The following is a 26,121-nucleotide window of genomic DNA, read 5'->3' as shown; positions in this document are numbered from 1 at the left end:
ACACTCATTTTATATATAATTATTACGCTTCAGTTCGAGAATGCGCTGAATCGGTCGATTAGTTTAGAAGTTATGGCTTTTTGAAATTTTAACGATTTTTCGAAAAAATCAGTTTTTAAAGTCCATATAACTTTAAAATTATAACTCATAGATAATTTTTGTAAAAAGTATTTTGAAGCTTGACTAATAAGCTTTAATTTATGACCTTAAACTTTATATTTAAACCAGTTTTTCCAATAATTTGATAGCCTTAAAAAGTTTAATAGAATCAAAAAATGTTGAAAATATGGTTTTCATTCCACATAACTTATGCTGCCCTATTATAATCCAGTTTCGTCAGTTGTATTATTTTATTGTGCCCAAAATAGCCTATAAATTTCACAGCTATTTTATATTTTAAAAGTATTTCTTTTACTATTTATGATGTATCAAATGTACCTCTGTAGAGGTATCTATAGAAGATAATCCCGATGATTATCACTGGTCTTGTCATTACGATAGCGCTCACAGTTCTTATCGGATCTTAATGAAATTTTTTACACTTATTCTATAGGCGAGTACCTTGATCAAGTTCAAAGATGGGCTGAATCGTTCGAATAGTTTTGAAATTATGGCTGTTTGAAATTTTCATGATTTTTCGTAAAAATCAGTTTTTAATCACTATTAAAACTAATATAACTTCAAAATCAAAATTCATAGATAATTTCCGTAAAAAGTATCTGAAAGCTTGCCTAATAATTTTTAATTTATGACCTTAATATTAATAATTTAATTTTCTACACTTCGTTTACGTGACGGTTAGTTTGGTACATTACCTATATGATATTTTGTCAATTCAACTATCTGAAGTTCTCTATCGAAAATAGTCGTTGTCCTTTTTTACCCTCACTCTTATAGAAAACGAGCTTAATTTATGATTATACACTGACATGTATAACCAGATAATATATATGTATGAAACTTTTTATATAGATTAATTGGAAAATCTACCTTCCATTTCGGCTGCCGAATGGCCTTTTTAAAATTATATTTATTAATTTAAATAACGATATTTTAGATCAAGCATTGGGTGAGCCTTAGATTTTTCGCTCCCCGAGGCTTGATTTTCTGTTTCCCAAATTTCGGGCCATTATTATCATCCAATGCTTGGACCAACACTCGCCAAATGCTTAGCTAATGCTCGTGTCAAGGCTAGCCCAATACTGGGGAAGATTATCCCATGTCTGGACCAAATCTTGGACTATGGTTTTTTCCTGGGTAGTGAATATTCGTCAATCTTCGGTACTTTTAACTAATTCATATTAAGAAAGTATGATTATTTTGATGTTTACAACAAACTATTGAAATCGGTAGGACTGTAATAAAACCGAAAGCTAATTTTGAGGAGCGAAATAAACTATGTTTTCTTTCTAAAAGAAGATACTGATGATTCTGAGATTTAATCAAATTACACGGAGAGAAAATTATAGTAACAGTTACAATATATTATGGGAATGGTTCCCATACTGCATGGTAACTGGTTTTTTTGAAATGTTGATTATAGGAATGGCACCCAAATATATTATGGTAACCATTCCTATAATTATGGATATAATTCCCATACGGTATCGGAATAGTTCCTATGGAATTATGATAATCCTTACTATGTACCTATGGTAATGGTTACTATAATATTATGGTAATCGTTACCATAATATTATAGGAACAGTTACCATAATATTATGGGAATGGTTACCATAATATTATAGGAACAGTTACCATAATATTATAGGATCAGTTACCATAATATTATGGTAATGGTTACCATAATATTATGGGAATGGTTACCATAATATTATGGTAATGGTTACCATAATATTTAGAAATTATAATAATTTTTTTTTTCTATAGAATTTTGCAGTGTAAATTATTATGAAGTTATTTATTATTATTATTATTTACAAATTAATTTTTATCTGACCAAAAATAATATTTTATTGTAATATAGTTTCACAAAAAGATTAAATATACAAAAAAAAACGCTTATTACAAAAAAAAAATTATTATAATTTCTAAATATTATGGTTACCATACCCATAATATTATGTTAACTATTCCCATAATATTATGGTAACTATTCCCATAATATTATGGTAACCATTCCCATAATATTATGGTAACCATTACCATATACGCTTAGGAACTGTTACAATGTGGTTATAGGATTGGTTCCTATTTGCTTATGGGAACTATTCCTATGAGTATGGTAATCATTACCATGATTCTTTCAAATGCGATATGGGAACTGTTACCATAATGATAGGAATTGTTACCATTTTTATGGAAACCTTCCCAAAAAGTATGGGTCTATATCCCATAATCCCAAGTAATCATTACCATAACGGTATGGGATGATATTTCATAAATGTACTAGGAACAGTTCCTTTAATTTTTTCTCCGTGTACTACTTTTTCTTTTTTAAATATCTACTATAAAAATGATCATAATTTCTTCGAACCAAAAGATTATTTTATTTCAAACTTTCAACAAATTAATTTCTTAGATCAAAAGTGTATTTAAAAAAAAAAAAATTTATCTTTTCTCACAGTCCAGTACAAGAAAAAATTATTTATAGACATAATAATATAAATAAACTATCAATGGATTTGATGACACTAATGAGAGAAATATAATAAAAAGTGAATGTTGAAAAAAATTTCGCTTCGGTATTGAATTCAACATTAATCAGGACGACTTTCCTGACAGACGTAACAGTTATATAAAATCACTATAGTATTAATAAATAAATTTCTACTATTTTTAGCATAAAAATTATTAATCGTTTTATAAAACTTAATCTTCGATAAATGATAAAAAAAAATTAATCATTACTCATCGTGATACTTATTGCGAAAAAATCTCAATTGATGTCACTAGTTATATAATTAATCTTATATTCAATATTTATTTCAATATTATTAATAATATTATACAATAATATGTATTATTAATAATATAAATCAAAAATAAAATCATTGAAATTATAAATTTTTATTTTCGCAATAGTTTTTTTAGACAAAAATATTTAAATATTATCGTTCAATTGTCATTTCATCGTTCTGAACAACATGACATATGAACTGACACTTAAATTGTTTTTGAAATTGAATGCAAATTAATAGAAACGATAAAGAACAATATTATTGATTAATGAATATAAATTGAGAAGGTGACATAAATTATTCTACGAAATACTAGGCGTTTCTGGAAAAAATTGGACATTTGAACAGACTGAATAAACACACACATAATGATAAGATAGTGCAGATTTTTAATAGGAATGCTAAAAAAGATAAGAGCCATTTAATGTTATACTTTCACACGCAACGAATCTGATCACAATGCCAGGTAAAAATATTTACTTCATTCATATATATTTTTTATAATTAAATAATTATTGAAATTATTTATTTTTTTTTTATATTACAAGAGTAATATTTAAATTCTCTACTAAAACAAATCAATGATTATTTTCAAAATAATTAAATATTAGAAATTAATTTTTACAAAAATTTTTTTGTAATTATAAGTATTATTAAATAAGTTTACATGATTACTTATGATTCATTTAATAATTTTATAAAGTTAAATCATAATTTTACAAGGTGTTTAGTTACGTAAATATCTTAGAATAGTCAAATTAAAATGTCACTGATAATAAAAAAATAACCTTGTCCAAAAATTTATCACCTGTTACATAAAATTATCATCTATAACACTAATAGTTTTATTAACGTTAAACAATACTTTATGTCTTTAATGGAAAATTGAAAGTCATTGTCATTCTATTTGTCTCTTTTGAGTTATAAAACCTAAACGTTTCATAGTTTATGAAAATTAATAGTATCTAATAAATATCTATGAGGAATTAATACTAAAATTAATGTTAACTTTTTAATTTATTAAAATTTATTGATAATAAAAAAATTTTAATTAAATAAAAAAAATTTATTTATTTAACTTTCATCATAAAATATTTAAAATTAAATGTTGAAAAATTCAAAAGTGCACGACTCAATCATTCATCAAAATTATTATTGTTTATTTTTTTATGAATACTTTGATTAGATTATTTTTTAATTTAAGGGGACCCGGTGGTCCAGAAATTTTCAAAAATCGATTTTTTTCGAAAGTATAGTATTTCAAAAATATACGGTGAAAATATGGTGATGATATTCCCAGTATTTCATGTTCTAAAAGCTATTTAGGAGGCCGGCCGAGTAAGTAATTTTTATTCTATTATGCGGCGAAAAACATCTGCTTCGGTTTCTATACCTAAGTTATAATAATGATAAACAAGTCAACATATAATGAAAAACAAGAAAAACCGAAGAAGTGCACAAGAAAAAAATATGGTGCTGAAATAGCTGATTAATCGTAAGTATATGTTCAAGTATGGTTTTCTTCAGAACTTCTTTAATCAAAACTTTAAACGCGTTTATCTCGAAACTACTTTTTTCTGCCTGGCGTAATTGAAAAAAAAAAAAACTATCCGATCGATTGCTTTAAAATTTAAATATGTTATCTAATACACCAACAGCTATAGTTGGTACTAGAATAAAATTTTTGAAGAAGAGCTGAATTGTTCTACGCCGCCCGGGTCCCTTTTTTTAAAGGAGCTGGCTTCAACGCCATCTTTTAAATACTACAAATAATTTTCTTTCTTAGCTATAAGCATTTTTGTATATATTAATAACAATAAAATAATCCCTCAAAATTTCAAAAGGTTTGATATTTATTAACATATAAAAAAAAATTTTTTTTAAATCATGAAATTTTCAGCCTCTAGACCACCGGGTCCCCTTAAAACATATTTCTTCATTACTAATTTTTTTTAAATTATAAATTGATTTCATTTTTTATTTTTAGTTCCATTTTTTTAAACGTCACTTTTTTATTTTCAATTCTTCTGTCACACTATATAAGGTAAATGTTCCAATACCGGAACGAGACCCAATACCGGAACGATTTGATAATCATTATATTATATTTCAACTCGTACGCGATGAAACTAAATAAAACTTTCTTTATTTGAAACCTTAATCTTTCAGTTAAAAAATAAGATATAAAATAGATTTTAGAAAATATTTAAAATATGAAAAAAAAAATGTTAATTAGAGCAATAGTCTCGGATTCATGACTTTTTCATGTCTCTTAATGGTTTTGCTAAGAAATCAGTCAATGGTCTTAAGCTTCTAGAAAATGCATAGAATTACTTTTCAATATTTTTTCTTTTGTATATGCATCTTGAATGACATAAAATTCAAGAAAGCATATTAAAAATATGAAAAAAATAGTATTATTATATTAATTTTACTGTTCGTCTATTGGTAAACCAAAATGAACCCGTGTTCAGTACCGGAACAGCCAATCATATTAATGTTATCGATAGACATTAACGGTGAGTTTTATTGACTGGCTAAATCGAGTACAATATTAATTATTACTGGAGTCCTAATATTTAATGCAGTATGTATGATTGTTATAAAAAATAGATTAAGTATAGATAAACTCTAATTTAAATCATAAAAAATAAATTTTTGTTTTTAGTTTTTTTTTTTTTTTAATTATTTTTCTAGTATAACCTCAACTGATTTATTTTGTTTCTATTCTTTAGTTCAAAATATTTATTTTCATTGAATATTCAATCATTTTAAAATTTTAAATACATTTTACATTATGGGTGTGATATAGCAGACATCAGACAAATTTAAAATTATTAATAAATCGAGCAAATAATTAATAATATAAAATTTAAAAAAATGCAAATTCAAAAAATTTTGAAATTAATAAAGTGCTTTTTTTGTAAATATTATTTTTCTAATTATTTATTTTATTTATTTATAATTTTAAAGTTCTCTGATGTCTGCTACATTCATACTCGTTTTACATTAATATTATTTAATAATTATTAATATTTTCACCATGAATAAATGCCAAAAATAACTTATTTTATTTACTGTTCCGGTATTAGGAACACCGAATTCCCGTATTGGGACAAGGCTATTTCAGCGTTCCGGTATTGGGTCTTTTGGGTGTCATAGAAAAAAATTTTTTTTTTATATTAAATTTAAGAAAAATGAACTTATTTGATTATTTTTGAATTGGTAAATGTCTATTCTATATGATGTAATAAATTATTTTGGTTTATAATTTATTTGAATATTTTTAAAACGATAAAAATCAGTCATATACCCTTCGTCGTTCCGGTATTGGGACATTTACCTTAGTGCTACTGCGCAAATAAAAAATAAAAATACAAATAATAAAAAGTGGCAGCTAAATTTTTCATGAATTATACAGGTTTTAATTCTTTCATTAATTATAATTAAACACAAAAAGGATTTTTGCGACAAAAAAAAAAACAAAGCTAATAAAAAAAATTTAGGCTAATTTATTATATTTTTTGAGAGTAATCGTGCTGCCAAAGATCCGTACAGGATAATCGACAGCTCTACGGCTGCTCAATTTCAAAACACAGTAATTAACAAAAATAAAATTTTTGTAATATGTATTAAGTTATGTTCACATAACTTCATTAGAATTAAAAATACTAAAAAATCGATTTTGAGAAATTTGCCCCTTACTGTGTTTTGAAATTGGGCAGCCGACTAGTTTCTTGGGTTAAAATAATTTATTTTAAATCAATGAAATAATGAATTGACTTATTATAATAAGACCTGGTATACCAGGTCGAAATTATTCTTTAATGAATTGTCTAAGTACTAATATACAGTTTACTCCATTTTAGTGTAATCAAAAGTGTGTAGAGATGATTTTTTTAAAATTCGAATTCACTCCATCATTCAGAGTCTCGCAGTTAAAAAAAAAACACACCGCATACGGAGTAAATAGAGAAATAAACCCCCCTTCGGAGTAAATTCCACTCCAGCGAGATTAAATAAATAAACAGTCACCCGTTCCGCATTCACTCCGGATTTAATACGCGTTCACTCCCCAAATTTTTTACAGTAAAAATTTTTATCATAATTATAAATTGAAACAAAAATTACCTTAATCTTAATATGTAAGATTAACGGAAAGTTCGAAAATATATTACTTATTTATGATACTAAAAGTAACTTGATGGATTAAATTGAAAACTTGTTGGAAAAAAAATTCGATAAAATTAATTCGAATATTTTTCTTTAGATATATATATATATATATATTATTAATAATCAAGTTCGGTGAATTGTGTTATACATTTTTTCATTAAAAATATTATCGTACATTAAATGTTTGATAAAATTGAAATCATAAATAATCTTAACTTTTAAAAGTATGAAAGTAAAATGTTTGCAAAAGAAAATAATCATTATTTATAATTAACAACATGGATTATTTGAAAGTATCATAAAAACATTTCTTTTAATTCATTTTTTATCTGATATAAAAAAATTTAATGTTCCCAGTAATAAACTGCGACGAAAAAATTTTTCTTTTTCGGTATTACTGCAAGAAAAAAATAAAATTAAAGGATATTTAAATCAGCTTACAGATGGGTGTCACGACATGTGGGTCAATCACTTCCGGAAACGGCTGTTAAAGGAGGTAAAGACGTTGATGGTTGTCCAATTTACATTGGACGTGCGTACCATAATGGAGATACGGTTCCAGCTAAAGTGATCCCAGATAAACAAGCTGTATATATTTGTCATGCTGGTGAAGAACATACAAAACAAGAATTTGAAGTACTTTATTGTATTATTTATTTGTTATCAATTTAATATATAAAAATATATAGCTCGATAACGTGATAATGTTTATGATAAGACAAGACTTCATTATTATTGTTTTCTTTTTTCTAGGTACTCTGCCAAGGGGAATTTGCTTGGGAATTTGCTAGTAATGGTGTGATTCCTGAGGATGCTGTTGTAGGGGGACAGACTTCTGAAGGAGAACCTCTTTACGTAGGTCGTGTTCTTCACAATGGTGCACAAACAATTGGTAAAATTCAGCCTAGCCATGGATGTCTTTATATACCATTTGATGGAGAAGAATTGTCTTTCCGAGATTACGAAGTCCTTGTTAATCACTAACAATTATAATTATTATTATAATCATGATTAATTTCTTTATCCATGATTTTTATTATCACAATGACAAGTTAAATTTATAAATTGCAATTTTAAATAAATAACTAGCAATTTGTATTTCTTATCTATATAATTAAAAAATATATATATAATTGTACAAAAACAAATTATCTTTAATTTTTAAAATACTCAATAGTGTTATATCATATAAATAACAACCAGCTTAGAAAAATGAGATAATAATTTAGTGAAGGTCATAGTCAAATTTTATGACAAAAATCATGATAAGAATAATTTTTGAGTAAAGAAACAACTTTAATTTTTTTCCATAAACGTATAATTGAATAAATAACATTAATAATAGATATCCATAGTACGCATTTCATGTTTAAATTGCGTATAATTATAATTTAATCTTATCAGAACACAAATTAGGATGCTAAATAGTGTAATAGATTATTTAAGGTCACTGCAGGAAGTAATCAGGTTCTTTGAGGTTCGCACATTAGTGAATATGTCAGGTGAATGTTTTATTTACTTGCATTGCATACTTTCTCAACTTCTAAAGGGAGAATAAATTCTTGTTGCGTCATCAATAGTTCCTTATTTTATCTTTTATGATATAAATTCACTTTTTTCACTCCTATATTTTTATTTTATTTTATTATTATGGCCTTATATTTTGTTTTATTTTATATCAATCAATGTCTTAATAACAATAACCAGTAGTGATTAAATTTTGCCTTAATTCATTAACCGTAAATTAATTACTAAAAGCAATGAACTCTAATTAAATACTCAAAATTTATTTTTTATTTCAATTACCGATTTTTCGTTAAAATAAATATTTATATTTTTTGACTCGGCGTTATATAATATTGATATTGACGTAATTGAAAAAATAAATAATCTAAGAAAGAACTGTAAATGATAAAATTAATGATATTAATAATATATTTAAAATATAATTTAAATAAACGTATAAACGAAAAAGAAAATTAACATTTAAAATCAGTGAACGAGGTAAACAAAAAAGTTAACATGCAATCCAGAGACAGGTTTGGCAAGACGAGACAAATATAAATAACCGACAGAATGTACGTTCAACGAACCCTTTGATAATTTTCGTATTTTTAATAAAAATTTTATTTATTTACGTAAATCGAATATTTAATTATCACTTCCGTATATAAAAATCTTTAATAAATTGTAAAAAAAGAAAACAACCGCATGACAAAAGTATAAAAAATAAAAATAAAACAGTAAGTTTAAATGAAATAACATTCCCTTGAACTTTTTTAGTTCATGGTGAATTTCACAGTTGAATAGATAGCGAAAACGTTGTTCGTCTCACTTTCATGGATAGAGCCTTGGATTTTTCACCTTCGGAATGTAGGAAGCACCGTTGCTTACTTATATTCATCCTTTATTTCTTTTCTGCTCCACCATCTTCATCATCATCATCATCATCATCATCATCATCATCATCATCATCATTATCATTATCATTGTTATCATAATCATCATCATCTTCTCACCACTTATAGTCAGCAACAGCAGCAATTCTATCTCACTATCTTTCTATATCATAATTTTCATCCGTCATCCATCAAAACATTAATTCAAATATTAACAATGACAGATAACAACAATGTAGTAGTTTCTGACCCTGAATTGCTAGAAGAATAAACTATATAATCAATTGAATCTTAAATATTAAATTTATTATTATTATTGTTATTGTAACAAGAATAAGTAAATCTATAAAGGGGGACAAAATATAGATTATAGAATATACGAGTACGGAGGCCAGAAAATTATAAAATAAAAAATGTAAATTATAACCCAGCGTGGTTTAATGCTGTTGGTGATTCTATTGGTACTGGTATTGCTGGTACTATTGCTGGTAGGTGGATGGACTCGAGGTAGGTATCACTACTACAGTACACCAGTGTGCGGAAGAACGATGTAAAGAACATAGGCAAGTTGTACTCTCGAGCAGAGGGAGAGCTCTTGGTATAAAGTGCGAGGAAGAGGGGCCAAGGGAGGCCTTGTAACACGCAATGCACAATATGCCACGGTACGGTGTTGTACGGCACGAGCAAGAGAAGTAGAAGCAGACTCCGGTAGACAGCGTCCGGGCAATCCCACCGGCAGTAACCAGTAGTGTCCAAGTGGCCAAGTCGTCGGCAATATAACACATCACAGACTTAAACCATACCATCAACCACGAGGCCAAAGAGTAACCTGGGTTTATTTATAATCATTATCATTACAATCGTGTCATCATCCAGTTTGTCTAGTTGTCGTACGATTTATAACGATTTAAACTTGGTCACTTGTTAACTTGTGTTTATTACGAACAACCTATCTGGATTACTAGTTGACATATAATTTAGTTATAATGACTAATAACAACGTAACTAAGGATTTAAATCCACCTCATCATCATCAGCAGCAGCAGCAGCAACAACAACAGAAATCACTTACTGAAGATGTACTATCATGGAAATCAATGAGCGTACGGCAAAAGTGTAACTTTCTCTTCAGTAATATAACAGTTGAACCAATGGTCGCGTGTTACATAATGCCTAGTGTCCTTGCTTCCCTTGCTACGCAAAATCTTAATTTAGAAAAAGCATGCAGGGTTAATTTGGCTTATTCAGACGACATTTGTTCAGCTTTAGCAGCAAGAAATACCACTGTGTACAGGGAAGAGGAAGCTGCTGTACAACAACTTGTTGCAGGAATGCAGACCTGGAAGTTGGCGTTACAAAGTGGATTACCGTCACTACTGATCCTCTTCTTGGGTGCTTGGAGTGATCGTACTGGACACAGAAAACCCTGTATGCTACTGCCGATTGTCGGAGAATTTCTTACCAGTGTTAGTTTACTTGCTTGTACTTACTGGTTTTATGAGCTTCCAATGGAGGCTGCGGCATTAGCTGAAGCATTTTGGCCGGCTGTAACTGGAGGGTGGTTTACGATGTTGATGGCGGTATTTAGTTATGTTGGTGATATCACAACTGTTGAATCACGAACACTTAGAATTGGTACTGTTAACGTATTTTTGTCTATTGGAATACCTATTGGAATGTCACTTTCAGGTATTTTATATATGAAAATTGGATTCTATGGTGTATTTGCTATTTCTACGGTGTGTTACATATTAAGCTTTATTTACGGCGTCGTTGTTGTTAAAGAGGCACCACGGCCACCGAATTTTATACCACCAGAAAAAACCGAGAAAATGTCTATTTGTGCCAATGTTGTTGATTTTTTTGCCTTTCGACATATTTCCGAGACATTTAGAGTTGCTTTTAAAGAAGACGCTAATAATAGACAACGAAGAATCTGTGTTTTGATGATTGTTGTCATGGTTGTTGTTGGACCCATGTATGGTAAGTTTTATATTTTAACAGTGTTTATAAATATTTATTAAAACCTGCATAAGTTATTGATCATGAACAAAATATTTTTACTTATATCTGAATGTTATCACTGAAAATAACTTTAAAAACTTGTAATAACATTTCACTGTCATGACAAATAATTAATATTCATGTCAAGCAAAAATGATTTATTCTATATTTATTAATTTGTTATTATTCAATTTTGTGATAATAATTTATATTACCGCAATCAATCGTACGAAAAAAAAAAAAAAAATTATTTAAAAATTAGCGATTTTAAAATAAAATAGCATACTTCGTATTTCATTACAGCGTTTGTAATTACAGCTTTTAATCTCCAAATGTAAACACAATCACGCGTTTATGTACTTTTGTTTTTTTTTTTTTTTTCAATATTAAGGGGGACCACTAGTGTGAAATTTCGAAAAATCAATTCATTTTTTTTTTTTGCATATTTCGATATTCGATACCTTCAAAAATAACATACTGCAATTTCTAGTGCATATCTCGAATAGTTTTTTTTGAGTTACAGTCTTCTGAAAAACAGCCGCTTATCAGTCCTCGAAAATACGTTTTTTAAAATTGCTGCATCTATAACTCGAAGAAAAATCATCCGATCGACTTGTTTTAAATTGCAGTTGTTTTTATATATGTTTCTACATACCATGAATCTCCAGTTTTTTGATCGAATCAAAAATGTAATTTTGGTAGGCTAAAAATCATCAAATTTTCGCGCGAAATTGGAATTTTTTTTAAAAAACTCCGCCATTATGTTAAATTTCGATTTTTTTCTTAGCCCGAGGGTCATGGTACAGGGAATACCTTCTAGTTTAATAAATTTTTCGGTTTTTTTGATTTCATGTACTGTGAAGGTCGCTATCACTGCAGCTGTAAGAGGTATTTTTTTTTTTTTTTTGAGCGTTGGGAGATTGTGAATAACTCACTGAATTTTTAATTTTTTGGTCCAAAAATTTTATCTTGTATTCATTATGTATCCACAAATATATTTTTAAAACATTAAAACATTCCATACAGTAGTTTTCTTTAAAAAAATTCCCAAAAATCATTGTTTTTTCATGTGGACACACTAGTGACCCCTGTTAAGTATACTTATTTTGTTTTCGAAAAATTAAACAAAGTTATAAATAATTTTTGCGTGAAAATTTTTTAAATGAAAAATAATAATGACCATGACAATATTATATGAAGAGTATTCAATAATGATTATTAACAAATAATAATTACGAAAGATTAGTGACATTTTAAAAGATAAGTAAATGGCATTAATCCAATGCCAATTGCATGATTATATTTCAACATGACATTATAGGTAATTTCAGCATTTGTAAAATCACGTGTTGTGTCTTTAGTTGTAGTATACTGGAAGATAAGAGGATTTTGTTTAAAGAAAGTTGTTTTAATCAACAATAGATTGCACGCGTCAAATCGATATGCCCATTGAGTATCACCCAGATGCTGTTTCACTTTAGATGTAATTTAAATATCTTGTCTGTTATGTTTATATTATAACATGCATGGTGTTTACGCTTCATACGATCTCATCCGGCCAGACGTGCATGCTTTCATGTCGTAAGTAAAATAACATAAGCTAACACATATGCATTGTATAAGAACTTGAATCACTGTTATTGAACGATGCTTAATAATTCACGTGAATTACGGCAGACGATCTATGTCCTGTATTCTCCATGTTCACGACCGGTTTCCACCTACGACTCGTTCGGACTCACTCGTGCATGTGAATAGTATACATAGATTTGTAGCCATTGGCTTTCGTTAGACCCTACATATTCTCTCGAGTAACATAGATAATATAGGTACTATATATACCCTCAATTCAATGTGAACATCCACTGCAGCTATATGCAATCAGACCTTCCGGACTTTGCTTTTGGTATATATAAATTAACTATAAATACTGAAGGCTCTATAAGTTAGTCTGCCAGGCCCAGCCAGTCTTAAACTTGTAAATGTGTAAACACATTCAAAAGCGTAAAATTTTTAGATCCGGTTAACAAATTATGATGTAAAGATATTCGTTTATAAGGTAAAAATTATATATGTTGACCGTGATTGTCTAAATAAATTAAAAAAAAAACTATAATTTAATTTTTGTCGTTGATAAATGTCTGCATGTAATCTCTGACACGTATTGCTGCTTTCCAGTGACGAATGACTGAAATTTTTTGGAAATTATTAATACGATATTATTATTATTTTTCGCGTTATTTAAAAGGACGCATGACCAATGTGTCAGTATCCTTATAGGAATAAATTATAGGCCGAAGCTTGGCCGAGGCTTGGCGAAAGATTTATCAAATCTAGGGAATATCGAGAGCCAGTATTGTGCCCAATATCGAGAGCCAGGATTGTGACAAGACTGTAGCTAAATAATCACCTACGTTTATTAAAAATAGATAAATAAAAAAAAAAATTATTTTTTTTTTTCACTATTTTTTTTCCTACAAGGGTAATTAATAAAAATAAAAAACTAATTAAATAAGTCATTCATTTCAGATCGAGATTAATTAAAATCCCTCAATTAATAAATTTACCAATCACATTGTCTATTTTGCAACAATTGTAAATATATTAGATTATATATAGAATTAATCAAGAGACGCTACTGTGGAGGGTAGAAATTCCTCTACCCTCTATAAATGCTGTGCAATCAAAACTCGACGATTGCTAAAACGGTTGTGGTCCCGACTCAGGGATGGCAAAGACGATTCCAGTTTTAATTGAGAATTGAGTTTTATTTAAAAAAAATTAAATTTTTAAGGATCAAATTTTAGTTTTCAAAATCGATCAAGATAATACTCGACTTTTAGATACTTAAGGGGCACAAGGAAATTGTTGACTTCTTATTTAATTTAAGTTGACTATAAGTTATTTTGCAACCAATTATTAACTTGAATTTAAGAAAAATCAAAAATTTATTCTGTGCTGCTTGAGAGCATAAAATGCATGTATTTCGATAAGATGGTAGCAGCGCTGACCTTACTGTTGTAATTAGTATGTTTAATTTTCTTTTCAAATCGTGTATATCCGTTACAATTATTCTAGCGTAGTTTAGATTAAATGAAAATTAATTTCAAGGCCTTATAATTTTCTTCCCTTGCCGCGTCTTAATCATTTTAATCAAAAATAAAAAATAACTTTAAAATAAATTATTATTAATTATAACATTTTGTCAATTAAAATTTAGGTCAATATAAATAGGAAAAATATTACCATCTATGTTAATTTGTCCTATTAAATTTCAAGGATATATCCTTTCACAATTTAATTATCAAAGTAATCGTGATGAGTTTCCTGGCATTTTATGACTATTAAGACTAATGTTTAATTGCTTATATGATAATTAAATAGCAATTTATAAATATAAAATATCATTTCGACAAATCAACACTTGATCTAACCAGCGTCATCAAAAGATTTTAAAACTAAAGACTCATGGAAATGTGTAGAGAGCATAATTTGATAAAGACTGTTGAGCTTAAGCGGAAACAGTTAAATGGATGGTACTGATAAATGAACTTGTTGTGCAACCTGCTATTCTTACATAATACTATCGTAATAATAGATTAACAATCACTTTAATAAATTTTACTCACTAAAAAATAAATATTTATTTTTTATTTTAAAATTATATAATTATTAATAAATTATTAAAATATATATTTTTTATTCTTATTTCAGGTGAAATGGCTGTAATGTATCTTTTTACACGTTATCGTTTCAACTGGAACGAATTAAAATTCAGTATGTTTTACACATACAGTATGGTTACTAATTTAATTGGTAATTATTTTATTTATTTATTATAATTTTAATTTAAATACAACATTCATCATTTTAAGTATTAGTCATTAATATATGAAACTTGATAAGTAATAAATGTATTTGTATAAAAATTAACATAATAGCTAATTAAATATGCGGATGATGTCGCGAATCGACCTTAATCATTCAATTACGAACCGATTAATTTCAACAACTTTCTCCTGCATACTATTAAGTTTATTCTATTATTAATTCATATTAATTTGTTCTTATTATTATTATGTACATTAAGAATCAGTGGAGATTTATTGCCGATATAAATTTTTTATTCATTCTTTTTTTATACTTAAAGCAAAAAAATAGTAGTTAGTTGTTTTTTTTTTTTAATTATTTATTTTTAAAACTTTAATTTAAAAAAAAATATACTTACAAGAATCATAATCTTATATAACAACGTAATTAGCTTTTTCTTGTCTTTATTCTTTACAATATATATATATATATATATATATATATATATATATATATATATATATATATATATGTATATATATATATATATATATTAGCTAATTCTATTGTGCATGCAAAATTGACTCTATGAATTATTGTGGATTTTATCATTCAGTAAGAAATTATATACATTGTTGAATACAATCTACCATGTAATGTAATACAATGCACTTTGATGAATAATCTTTATTTTATTTTATTTATTTATTTTTTAAGTAAATGAATGATTTATCATTGATTGTTCATCATCGGATGCTGGTTTTTCCGGTTGATTATTTTAAATTATTTAGGCATATACTTTTATCATGACTTTAAACTTGAATTTATTTATAAAAATTAAATTCAAGGTCGAATTATTATTTAAATTAATAAAAATGATTATTTAACAGGTACGATGATGTCTGTAGGAATATTTAGTCATTTTTTAAAAATAGACGATGCATTGGTGGGTCTAATGAGTTGTATGAGTAAAATTCTAGCTAGTTTTGTTTATGCATTTGCCGCTGAAGACTGGGTGATTTATTTAGGTAATTAAATTATATATTTTTTATTACTGTCATAATAAATAATAATAACAATAATAATAATAATAATAATAATTTAATAAAATAATAATTTAATTGTAATAGCTCCCTTGGTAGAAATAATAAATGGAACATCATTCATTGCAATGCGGTCCATAGCATCGAAATTAGTTCCAACAGACGAGCTTGGTAAGTCGACTAGATCTATTATAGTCTATACTATTGCATTGTACATATTTTATTTAATTTGTTTAGTTTGAAAAACAAATTTCTCGAGGTCAATTTTTGACTGGTCCTCTTAAAGACAATTATCAAATATCCGGCGGTAGATTTTTTTCATCCGTTCAAATACTATCTAACTTAATCTAATGTAATTATTTAATTTGATTTAAATTGAAATTTATTTACTACAAAAGCCAATAATTTCTGCCTTTCTCTTTTTCCTTATTCAATATTTGTTTCTTTTATTTAATATATATATTATTTTTTTTTATTTAATTAACTATCTATAGATGTTTTTAAATTTATTATTTTTTATTATTAGGTAAAGTTAATTCACTCTTTGGAGTATGTGAGTCACTGATGCCTCTAGTTTACGGTCCAATATATAGTTCAGTATATGCAGCTACGATGAATACCCTTCCAGGGACGTTTTTTTTACTTGGAGGTGGTTTAACAATACCTGCTGTTATTTCTTTCTTGTAAGTATATTTATATTTAAATACTGTTATATTATAAATAATAAATTATGAATTTTCATTAAATTATATTGTATTAAACATGACACATTTTTTATTATTGTTAAATTACTCCCCACCATTTCATTAAGATGGATTGGTGTTAGTGAGCTATAAAAGTATAGCATATATATATATATATATATATATAGATTATAACTATTTATTCAATACATAAATGTGTGTAGGTGGCTGTACTTTGAGAGCAGAAGGGATCGGGCATTGGTGGAGCTCGAATTGAGGAAGGAGAAGTTTGGTAAAATTGAAGAATTGGGTGATAAGGGTATCAAGATGATTATTAATAAAGATTTTCATAAAAAAAATACAAATAGTAATAAACATATTGAAGCTGGTTTTGATAATCCTACTTTTCTTTCTGAGCATTTATAAACAATTTATTTATTTTTTTTTATTTTATTCAAGCCATTTTTAAAAAGGAAAAATTTTATTGTATCGTAATATTTACAATATAAGACCACAAAAAATAAGCAATAATGACTGGTTATTAAATTAAAAAAAAGTATATATTTTTTCAAGAAACAATAAAACTATTTATATTTTTATTATATTTAAAATACGACAATACTTTGGTGATGTTGAATTTATAAAATTTATAGCAGCAAACAAAGATGAAAAAAAAAATATTATGTTTAATATAAAAAAAAGAGTATATAATATATATTAGATGTAGTTATTTTATTTTTTAAAAAAGATATATATGTATATTGTAGTCCAATGGATAATAATTTGTTTAGTATAAAAATTTTGGTACTTAAGTTATTGAACAAGAGTTGTTAAGAGATAACAGCTGTTATGGCGTTATTCAATTAGCGATGTAAAAAAATGAAATAGATCAGGATAAACTGATCAAAATATTATCAGTATTATTACTATTATTACTATAATGTTTAATAAAATAATGTTAACATTGAAGAGTAAAAATTTTTTACGAATTTGTAGATAGAAAATAATATTTGAGTAATTGAATGTTGAAAAAAAAAAAAAAAATTTATTATTGTTAAGAAATTTATTTAATTTAAGTAATCAGTTGATCATTAAATACTATTTTTTTGTGATATAGTCTTACATAATGGACTTTATTATATAAGTTTCATTGATGATCTATGTATTCCACCGTATAAAATATATATTATAATAAAATTACTTCGTCATTGATTTTATTCTTTATTAGTTATTTATGATTCAAATGAATAATAATAAATTATAAATATTTTTTTAAATGATAGCCTGAAATTTTTTTAATTTAAAAATATCGACTATAAAAAAATATTATTTTATTTTTTTTTAATTTCATTAGTTTTATTTCTCTTAAGAATATATGATATTTTGTAAAATTTATAATAAATTAATTAAAGAATGGTGTTAAAGTATGTGTTTATTAGACTGGGCCAAAAAAATCGACTATTTTTTTTTTCTTTCGATACTGTGAGAATATTATTCCTGATGAACAAAAAAAATTATTGTGCAAGTTTGAGCCCATAATATTGATATTAAGAAGTGTATCGTTATAACTATTCGGTTTTTGTCAGAAAATTTCATTTTTTACTCAAAACTCGTAAATCATCTATCCGAAAAATTTGAGCAATGTATATTCTTAAAGGAAATTAAATTTCTTTCAAAAAATCTCTCTTAGTAAATTGAAGTAAAACAAGCCGTTTCCTTGTAACCGTGCCTTAAGTATTGATTTGCTTTTTAAACTCTTAGTTTCTATTTTGGATTTTTGTCACTACTAGAAATATTAAAATTTTTTCCAGTCAAGATACATATTTTTGAAGGAAATTTAATGCTCTATAAAAAAGATCTCTAAACTTCTAGTAAAATAGTTCTTGAATATTTTTTTTTTTTTTTTTAAACTAATTATTTCTAAAATCATATGGGGTCAATTGAACCAGTACTCTCGGGGACGGTTGAACCACACGAATTACACTGTGAGCATCAGACATGCGTGCGCATCTTGGCAGAATGTGAAAACAAGCTAAACTACCCGGGGAAAATGATCAAGATCTGACCAGATATAACTATATCTGATCCGATTAAATTATATCTAGGCAGATCTATTTATATCTGATCAGATCTAATATTTAGACATGATCAGATCTTATTGTATCTGGCCAACCACCGTTTATATCTGGTCAGATCTAATCAGATATAATTAGATCTAGGCTAGATACAATGTCAGACATGATTATATCTAGTCAGATCTCTGTATATCTCGTAAGATCTGATCAGATATAACTACATCTGAACTAAATACAACATTTGACATAATCAGATCTTCTTATATCTGCTCAGATATAACCATGTATACGTCTTATTTTTATAGAAAATTGTTTATATCTGGTCAGATCTGCGTATATCTAAACTAAATACAACACTTAACATAATCAGATCTTTCTATATCTGTTCAGATATAATCATGTATACATTGTATTATTATTGAAAATTGTTCATTTCTAGTAATTTACACTCATGCGATCACATACGTGGGTCAGCGCAGTGGATAGCATCAAAGACTTTAAATCGGAAGGATGCAGGTTCGAACCCAGCAGTGACCGGGATTTTTTCATTAATTAAAATCATTTATAATTCCTTTAACCACATTCGCACAGTAGTGCTCAAAGTGAACAGACGTGTTATCAGTGCTCCGTTCTACGAGTTATACTAGGTGCGTGCAAGTGATTTAGTGCTACTATCTCTATGATAATTAACACTAATCGATATCAGTGACATTCCAAAATCTTTATTGCATCATTGCCTCACTCAACTAAGTAATAGTTCTCTTAGGAGACAAAACCGTACCATGACATCAACGATGAATTATACTAAAGCCCTTCAAACCGAATTCGTACCATCCAGGGAACAAGCGATTGTCCTCGATGCAATCGATGGAACATCAATCCAACACTATGCAACGGCGATCGGCACAAAAATTGGACCACAAAATATTCGTTATATTACTAGAATATCCAATAATCGAGGGTATGTATATGTTGCAACCAAAGAGCTAGCTAACGATCTTATCGATACTCACAAGAATGTAGTAATCAACGAACAATCAATTGTAATCCGACCCTTGATTTTCAGGAATAAGAGACTTATACTATCTAACGTACCACCGATAATCCCTACAAACTTAATTGAACACAAACTCAAGGAGACAGGTATAATCCCAATGTCTACAATTACTACGTTAAGAGCCGGACTTAATAATCCGGCCTATCAATACATTCTTAGCTTCCGACGTAAACTCTACATTAAACCTGAAGACGTAAGGAAAATTCCTAGTATGTGGAAAATTGACTTTGAAGACACGACATACTGGATTTATCCCACACTCGACAATATGTTGTGTTTCGTATGCAAAGAAGAAGGTCACCTGGCACAATCGTGCCCAGCTAACCAGGCTACTCCTGTAACTCTCGAAAATAGTACACTAAACACCAGACCAATACTGTGAACACCGATCAACCACCCAGTTTTGATTTTTCTAAATCAGTGAACTCATCGAACTCTCCTAACACTCCATTGACCCCTGAACTATCAAAAGCTAATAAAAGCTCTGTAATAAATGAAACCGTAATATTACAGTCTAGCAAACGACAGCTATCAGAAACTTCATCTGAACGTTCCTTGCTTCCACCTAAAATTCCACCACCCACTACCTCAGCCATTAAGAAACTAAAGGCTAATTCATTTACTCCAAATGTACAAGCCCAAGACCACCTCCAAAGCAACACAGCAGCAATTCTTCAAAAGGAGAAAACAAAAAACCCTCTAGAGTACCCATATAATTTCAACCAGCTTAATGATTTCTTCAGCAGGTGTAGGACCAACAAAAATATCCAACAAGTTGTTACTGAATGTAACCTCAAGGCCGATCTAATTGTGCAAATGATGCGAACACTCTATCCAATGCTCGAATCTGAAACGAGTAAGAGCAGTTTTACTCGGCTAATTAAAAAATTAGAGGCAGAAGCCCTCAACGATGATGCCACATCAGAGTGCTCACTTTCATCAAGTAGTAGTCTCATGGAACTCGACAGTGACTGCAACGAAACATCTTTTACTCACCAAAACCCGCCTCCATTAATATAACTTAATAATACTTAGGTATGCATTTACTATAGTGGAATTTAAACGGATTCGTAGCCAAACTGGAATACCTCCATCTCATCATATCACAAACATCACCAGACTGTGTATGCCTCCAAAAAACAAACTTCAGAAAGAATGCCTATTCAAACCTCAAAGGATATAATATAATTTACAGAAACAGAATCGTAACTGGTCGGGCCAGCGGTGGTGTGGCAATTTATCTTAAAAACAATATGCCGTTCACCGAAATACAATTAAATACAACGTTTGAAGCAGTCGCTGCTCGTATCAACAACCACTTACCTATAACCTTATGCAACATATACCTCCCAAATAGCAAATTATTTTCACAACAGGATCTCGAACAAATAATTAACCAACTTCCTCCTCCGTTCATCCTCCTTGGTGACTTTAATAGCCATAACCCTATATGGGGCTCTACAAATACTGACTCCACAGGAAAAATTGTAGAAGACCTCATCAACTCCAATGACGACCTCATAATACTAAACAATGGTACAAACACTCATTTCAACGTCAATACGGGTTATGGCAGCGCTATTAACATTACAATTGCTTCACGTGAAATAGCTACCTTCTTTGACTGGATGATAATGGAAGAGCTATACAATAGTGATCATAATCCCATCATGATCACTGACACCAGATACTCTAATTACAATATGCAAGAATCTTACCATCCCAAATGTTTACTCAACAGAGCCAACTGGGGCGACTTTCAACATAATATTTCAGCCCATTTGAACGAGCTGCCTAAACCAAACACCTTTAAAACGACACCAATCAACATCATACTTAACAATTTCACCAGACTCATCACTAATGCAGCAATTCACTCTATACCAAGAAGTGCAAATTGTAAATTCAAAAAAGCCGTACCCTGGTGGAACATAAACTGTAAAAATGCCATAAATGCTACTAAAAAAGCATATCGCAAGCTCAAGAAAAATATTACTGAAGAAAACAAAGTAAATTTCAAGCGTATAAGAGCAATCTCCAGAAGAATTGTAAAACAAAGTAAAAGAGAACAATGGGAAGAATTTACCGCATCAATAGCTCCTACTACACCAATGGCACAGATATGGAACAAGGTTAGGCGTATAAATGGTAATTACCCAACATTCTCAACTCCTCTCATACCAGGTACAGATGGCAATGTTCTTCCAGACTCATTACAAACAGCAGATCACCTCACTGAAACCTTCGCCTCCAACTCCAATGACTTCAACTACACCAATGAATTTAAAAAGTTTAGAGACCAAACCAAATCGATACCAGTGAACCTAAACTGCAACTTGGACCCAATAATCAAACCATTTTCACTTAATGAAATACATCTAGCTATTAGTAGAAGCAAGAATACTAGCCCAGGGCCTGATGATATCCCCAATATAATGATTAAAAATTCACCCAAGGATTGTATCGAATACCTATTAACATTATACAACCACATATGGATCAATCAAACTCTGCCTGATCAATGGAAGGAAGCCACTGTGATACCCATTCCCAAACCCAATAAGGACCACACAAAATCAACAAACTATAGACCTATTTCATTAACATGCAATCTTAGTAAAATTCTAGAGAAGATGGTGTGCAAACGACTAAGGTGGAAGCTAGAAATCGAAAAGTTTATCTCACCCACCCAATATGGCTCCCGTAACATGCGCTCTACTACGGACTACCTTATCAATCTCGAGGCATATATATGCGATGCACTAGCAATAAACGACCACAGACTGGGGATTCAACGGTAACCTGATAGCATATATCACTAATTTTACAAGCAACCGCATAATAAGAGTTAGACTACTCAACACACTTTCGAAAAAAATAACAATTGATAATGGCCTCCCTCAAGGATCAGTTCTCAGTGTACTACTGTTCATAATTGCTATCAACGAGTTACACTCAATAGTAAAAGCCCCGGTTAAAGATGGGCTATTTGTTGACAACAGCACAATTTCCCTCCGCGGGAACAATCTTTAATTAACCCTGACAACAATGCAGAAAACACTTTCTAAGCTTCAAGATTGAACAAATACAAGTGGTTTTAAATTCTCAGCTTCCAAGTGCAAATTTCTACTTTTTAAACGGGGTCACAACACTCACGAACACATAGAACTCAAACTCAACGACCAACCCATTGAGAGAGTATACACTATGAGGGTATTAGGACTAATCTTCGACAGCAAAATGACGTGGAAACACCATATTAAGTCGCTCAAGAGTGAATGCCAATCTAAACTCCGGATACTTAAAATACTAACAGCTAAACGAGCAGGAGCTAACCCAGACACCCTCCTAAAGCTCTACAAAGCACTCATACGATCAAAAATTGATTACGCTTCCATCATCTATGATTCAGTCAACCCCACGATCCTCAATTCGCTTAACACCATCCAAAATACATGTTTGAGAGTTTGTACAGGTGCTTTTAGAACCAGTCCCATATCTAGTCTCCAAGCAGAGACAGGAATGCTACCTCTGGAACTTAGAAGACGTGAATTATGTCTTAAATACATGGTAACCATTGCAACAACACCAGACAACCCCGCACATAACAGCGTACTTAAGGACTTCTTGACACCACTGTATGACAACAGTGAACGACTAATCAAACCTATTCGCATACGCACTCGCGAATATCAAAGTGAGCTCGAAATACCCCTACCACCGATATCAACCAGAAACCTCAGCTACTTTCCCCCATGGGAAACACCTATTATCCACTGTGATTGGCAATTGTGCGAGCATGACAAATCCTCCACTGCCCCAGTTATGTACCAATCGCTGTTTCTAGAAATGCAGGAAAAATACAAAGACTGTGAAGAATATTATACTGACGGTTCCGTAATGAACAATAAAACGGGCTATGCAGTGACCTCTAAGACATCAGTCCTAAGTGCCCAACGTATGCACGGCCATTGTTCCATTTTCACCTGTGAAATATCTGCCATAATCTGTACATTAACCATCATAAACAATAAAAATTATAAATCTACTAATGTAATCTACACAGATTCAATGTCATCCCTCAAAGCCATCACCAATCAAAGCAACAACCACCCACTTGTTTACAATGTACATCATCTACTAGAACAAATCACAAGAAACAACTCCAACGTAGTTTTAGTTTGGATCCCTGCACACCAAGATATAAGGGGCAACGAATTAGCCGATCAAGCAGCCAAGGAAGCCACACACACCGAAGATATTTCAAATCCGAAAATGACTCATCAAGACGCCAAAAAGTACATCCGCAGTAGGATACTCGACTACTGGAACCGAAAGTGGCAATCACTATCACCTACTAAACTCCACGAAATACGTAACAATATTTTCGAGAAATTACCAAACCTCAATCGGAAAAATTACAGCACACTAATCAGACTTCGAATCGGCCACACAAACATGAGCCATATCCATTTGATCACTAGGGAGAACCCAAACGAATGCCCACTCTGTAGCTCTGCATTGTCAGTGAATCACATATTCTCAAACTGCCCTAGATTTCAAGAGGAAAGAGACAAGTATGGACTAATTTCTGATCTCCGAAACATCCTGAACCAATCTCAGCATTTCTCCAAAGTGTTTTCATTTATTAAAGATACTAAGCTATCAATATAACTTAAATGTAAATATGGCAAAAAACAAATAAGTATACATTGTAATAGTCACCGTGGTCGTTAATAACCACGTTGTTAAAAAGCGACCTAAAATAAAATTAATTAAAAAAAAAAAAAAATTCCTAAGTAACGTTCCAAATACATCAGATTACATTTCGGATTGAATTGAAATTATCTTTTTTTTTCGCAATTCAATATTGCACAACTCTTTTGCGAAGCAATGAGATGTGTTCTCCCTGATTAAAAATACTCATTGAAAAGGGTTGAAAAGGATGAGAATTGAATACTTTTGAATACTTTCTATACCACCAGATTTTCATCTGGGTATAAAATTAATACTTTTCAATTCTATTGAATCCAAAAATAACATGAGAATTTCTAAACTTCCGAGGAATTGAAAAAGATTCAAAAGAATTGATATTTTTAATCTTTCTGAATACTTTTCAATACCAAAATAATATCACATTTCGGGTCACGTGTGGGATAGAAAAGAATTCAAATGAATTGGAATTTTTTAATCTTTTTCAATCTTTCTAAATACCTAAATAGTTCGATATTTCGGATCGAGTATAGGATTGAAAAGAATTCAAATGAGTTAAAATTTTTTAATCTTTTTCAATCCTTCTCAATACCAAAATAATTCCATATTGGAAGGTATTGAAATGATAAAAGATTGAATTCCTTTCAATACTTTTAAATTTCAATTTAAGAATTACAAAGTATTCAAATGATCAAAATTTCAATTCCAATCAATACTTTCCGAAACCTCCGTATGGATTGAAAAGAATTGAAATAATTTCCAATCCTTTTCAATGAGTATTTTTAATCACGGATACACACACACACACACACACACACACACACACACACACACACACACTCGGACATCATTCTGAAAATAATCAGAATAGCTTCCTAGGACCTCAAAACGTCGACATCTGATGAAATTTCAATTTTTGCTAACCGGGGTAAAAACAATAATTTCCCGAATTTTTCGAAAATCATCGATTTTTTTAGCGGGAAGTTAAAAAAATTAATCATTCTAATTCAAATAATAATTTAAAATTCTCATTTGTAACTTATACTGTTAATAAATAATATGTTTAACAATAAGTTATTTATTTTTTTTTTTCATCAAGTATGTTTATCGTGATACTGAAATAAATAGGCATTCGACAAGTATTAAAAATATTTTTGCTAGTAAATTTTTATAGAGACAATTTTTAATACCCTCGCGGACCTGGAATCACGGTAAAATCACAATGAAATCACAGTGAGAT

At 29.3% G+C, this 26,121-nt stretch overlaps 3 protein-coding genes across 3 annotated transcripts; all 3 read left to right on the top strand.

The window, feature by feature from the left end:
- Nucleotides 1-3,277: 3,277 nt before the first annotated feature.
- Nucleotides 3,278-8,195, top strand: LOC103570541 (uncharacterized). Its single transcript, XM_008548315.2, has 3 exons — nucleotides 3,278-3,387; nucleotides 7,534-7,733; nucleotides 7,851-8,195. The coding sequence occupies exons 1-3, from the start codon at nucleotides 3,381-3,383 to the stop codon at nucleotides 8,079-8,081; spliced, it is 438 nt and encodes a 145-aa protein (XP_008546537.1). The 5' UTR covers nucleotides 3,278-3,380; the 3' UTR covers nucleotides 8,082-8,195.
- Nucleotides 8,196-10,222: 2,027 nt separating this feature from the next.
- LOC103570542 (solute carrier family 46 member 3) lies at nucleotides 10,223-17,681 on the top strand. Its single transcript, XM_008548317.2, has 6 exons — nucleotides 10,223-11,479; nucleotides 15,215-15,316; nucleotides 16,201-16,338; nucleotides 16,441-16,524; nucleotides 16,880-17,036; nucleotides 17,261-17,681. Exons 1-6 carry the CDS (start codon nucleotides 10,483-10,485, stop codon nucleotides 17,460-17,462), a joined length of 1,680 nt encoding a protein of 559 aa, XP_008546539.1. The 5' UTR covers nucleotides 10,223-10,482; the 3' UTR covers nucleotides 17,463-17,681.
- Nucleotides 17,682-23,375: 5,694 nt separating this feature from the next.
- Nucleotides 23,376-24,842, top strand: LOC103570555 (uncharacterized). The gene has a single exon (XM_008548335.1). It carries the CDS (start codon nucleotides 23,376-23,378, stop codon nucleotides 24,840-24,842), a length of 1,467 nt encoding a protein of 488 aa, XP_008546557.1.
- The last annotated feature ends 1,279 nt before the right edge of the window (nucleotides 24,843-26,121 follow it).

The sequence above is a fragment of the Microplitis demolitor genome, chromosome 3 (assembly GCF_026212275.2).
Source record: "Microplitis demolitor isolate Queensland-Clemson2020A chromosome 3, iyMicDemo2.1a, whole genome shotgun sequence".
Lineage (NCBI taxonomy): Eukaryota > Metazoa > Arthropoda > Insecta > Hymenoptera > Braconidae > Microplitis > Microplitis demolitor.
This window is presented reverse-complemented; position numbering and strand designations above follow the sequence as displayed.

Excerpts from the sequence above, each read along its gene's own strand:
- LOC103570542 (XM_008548317.2), top strand. The coding sequence starts at position 10,483 with ATGACTAATAACAACGTAACTAAGGATTTAAATCCACCTCATCATCAT. Across the intron at positions 11,480-15,214 it reads TGTTGTTGGACCCATGTATG|GTGAAATGGCTGTAATGTAT; the intron begins GTAAGTTTTATA and ends TTCTTATTTCAG. Across the intron at positions 15,317-16,200 it reads TATGGTTACTAATTTAATTG|GTACGATGATGTCTGTAGGA; the intron begins GTAATTATTTTA and ends ATTATTTAACAG.
- LOC103570555 (XM_008548335.1), top strand. The coding sequence starts at position 23,376 with ATGAGGGTATTAGGACTAATCTTCGACAGCAAAATGACGTGGAAACAC.
- LOC103570541 (XM_008548315.2), top strand. Across the intron at positions 7,734-7,850 it reads ATACAAAACAAGAATTTGAA|GTACTCTGCCAAGGGGAATT; the intron begins GTACTTTATTGT and ends TCTTTTTTCTAG.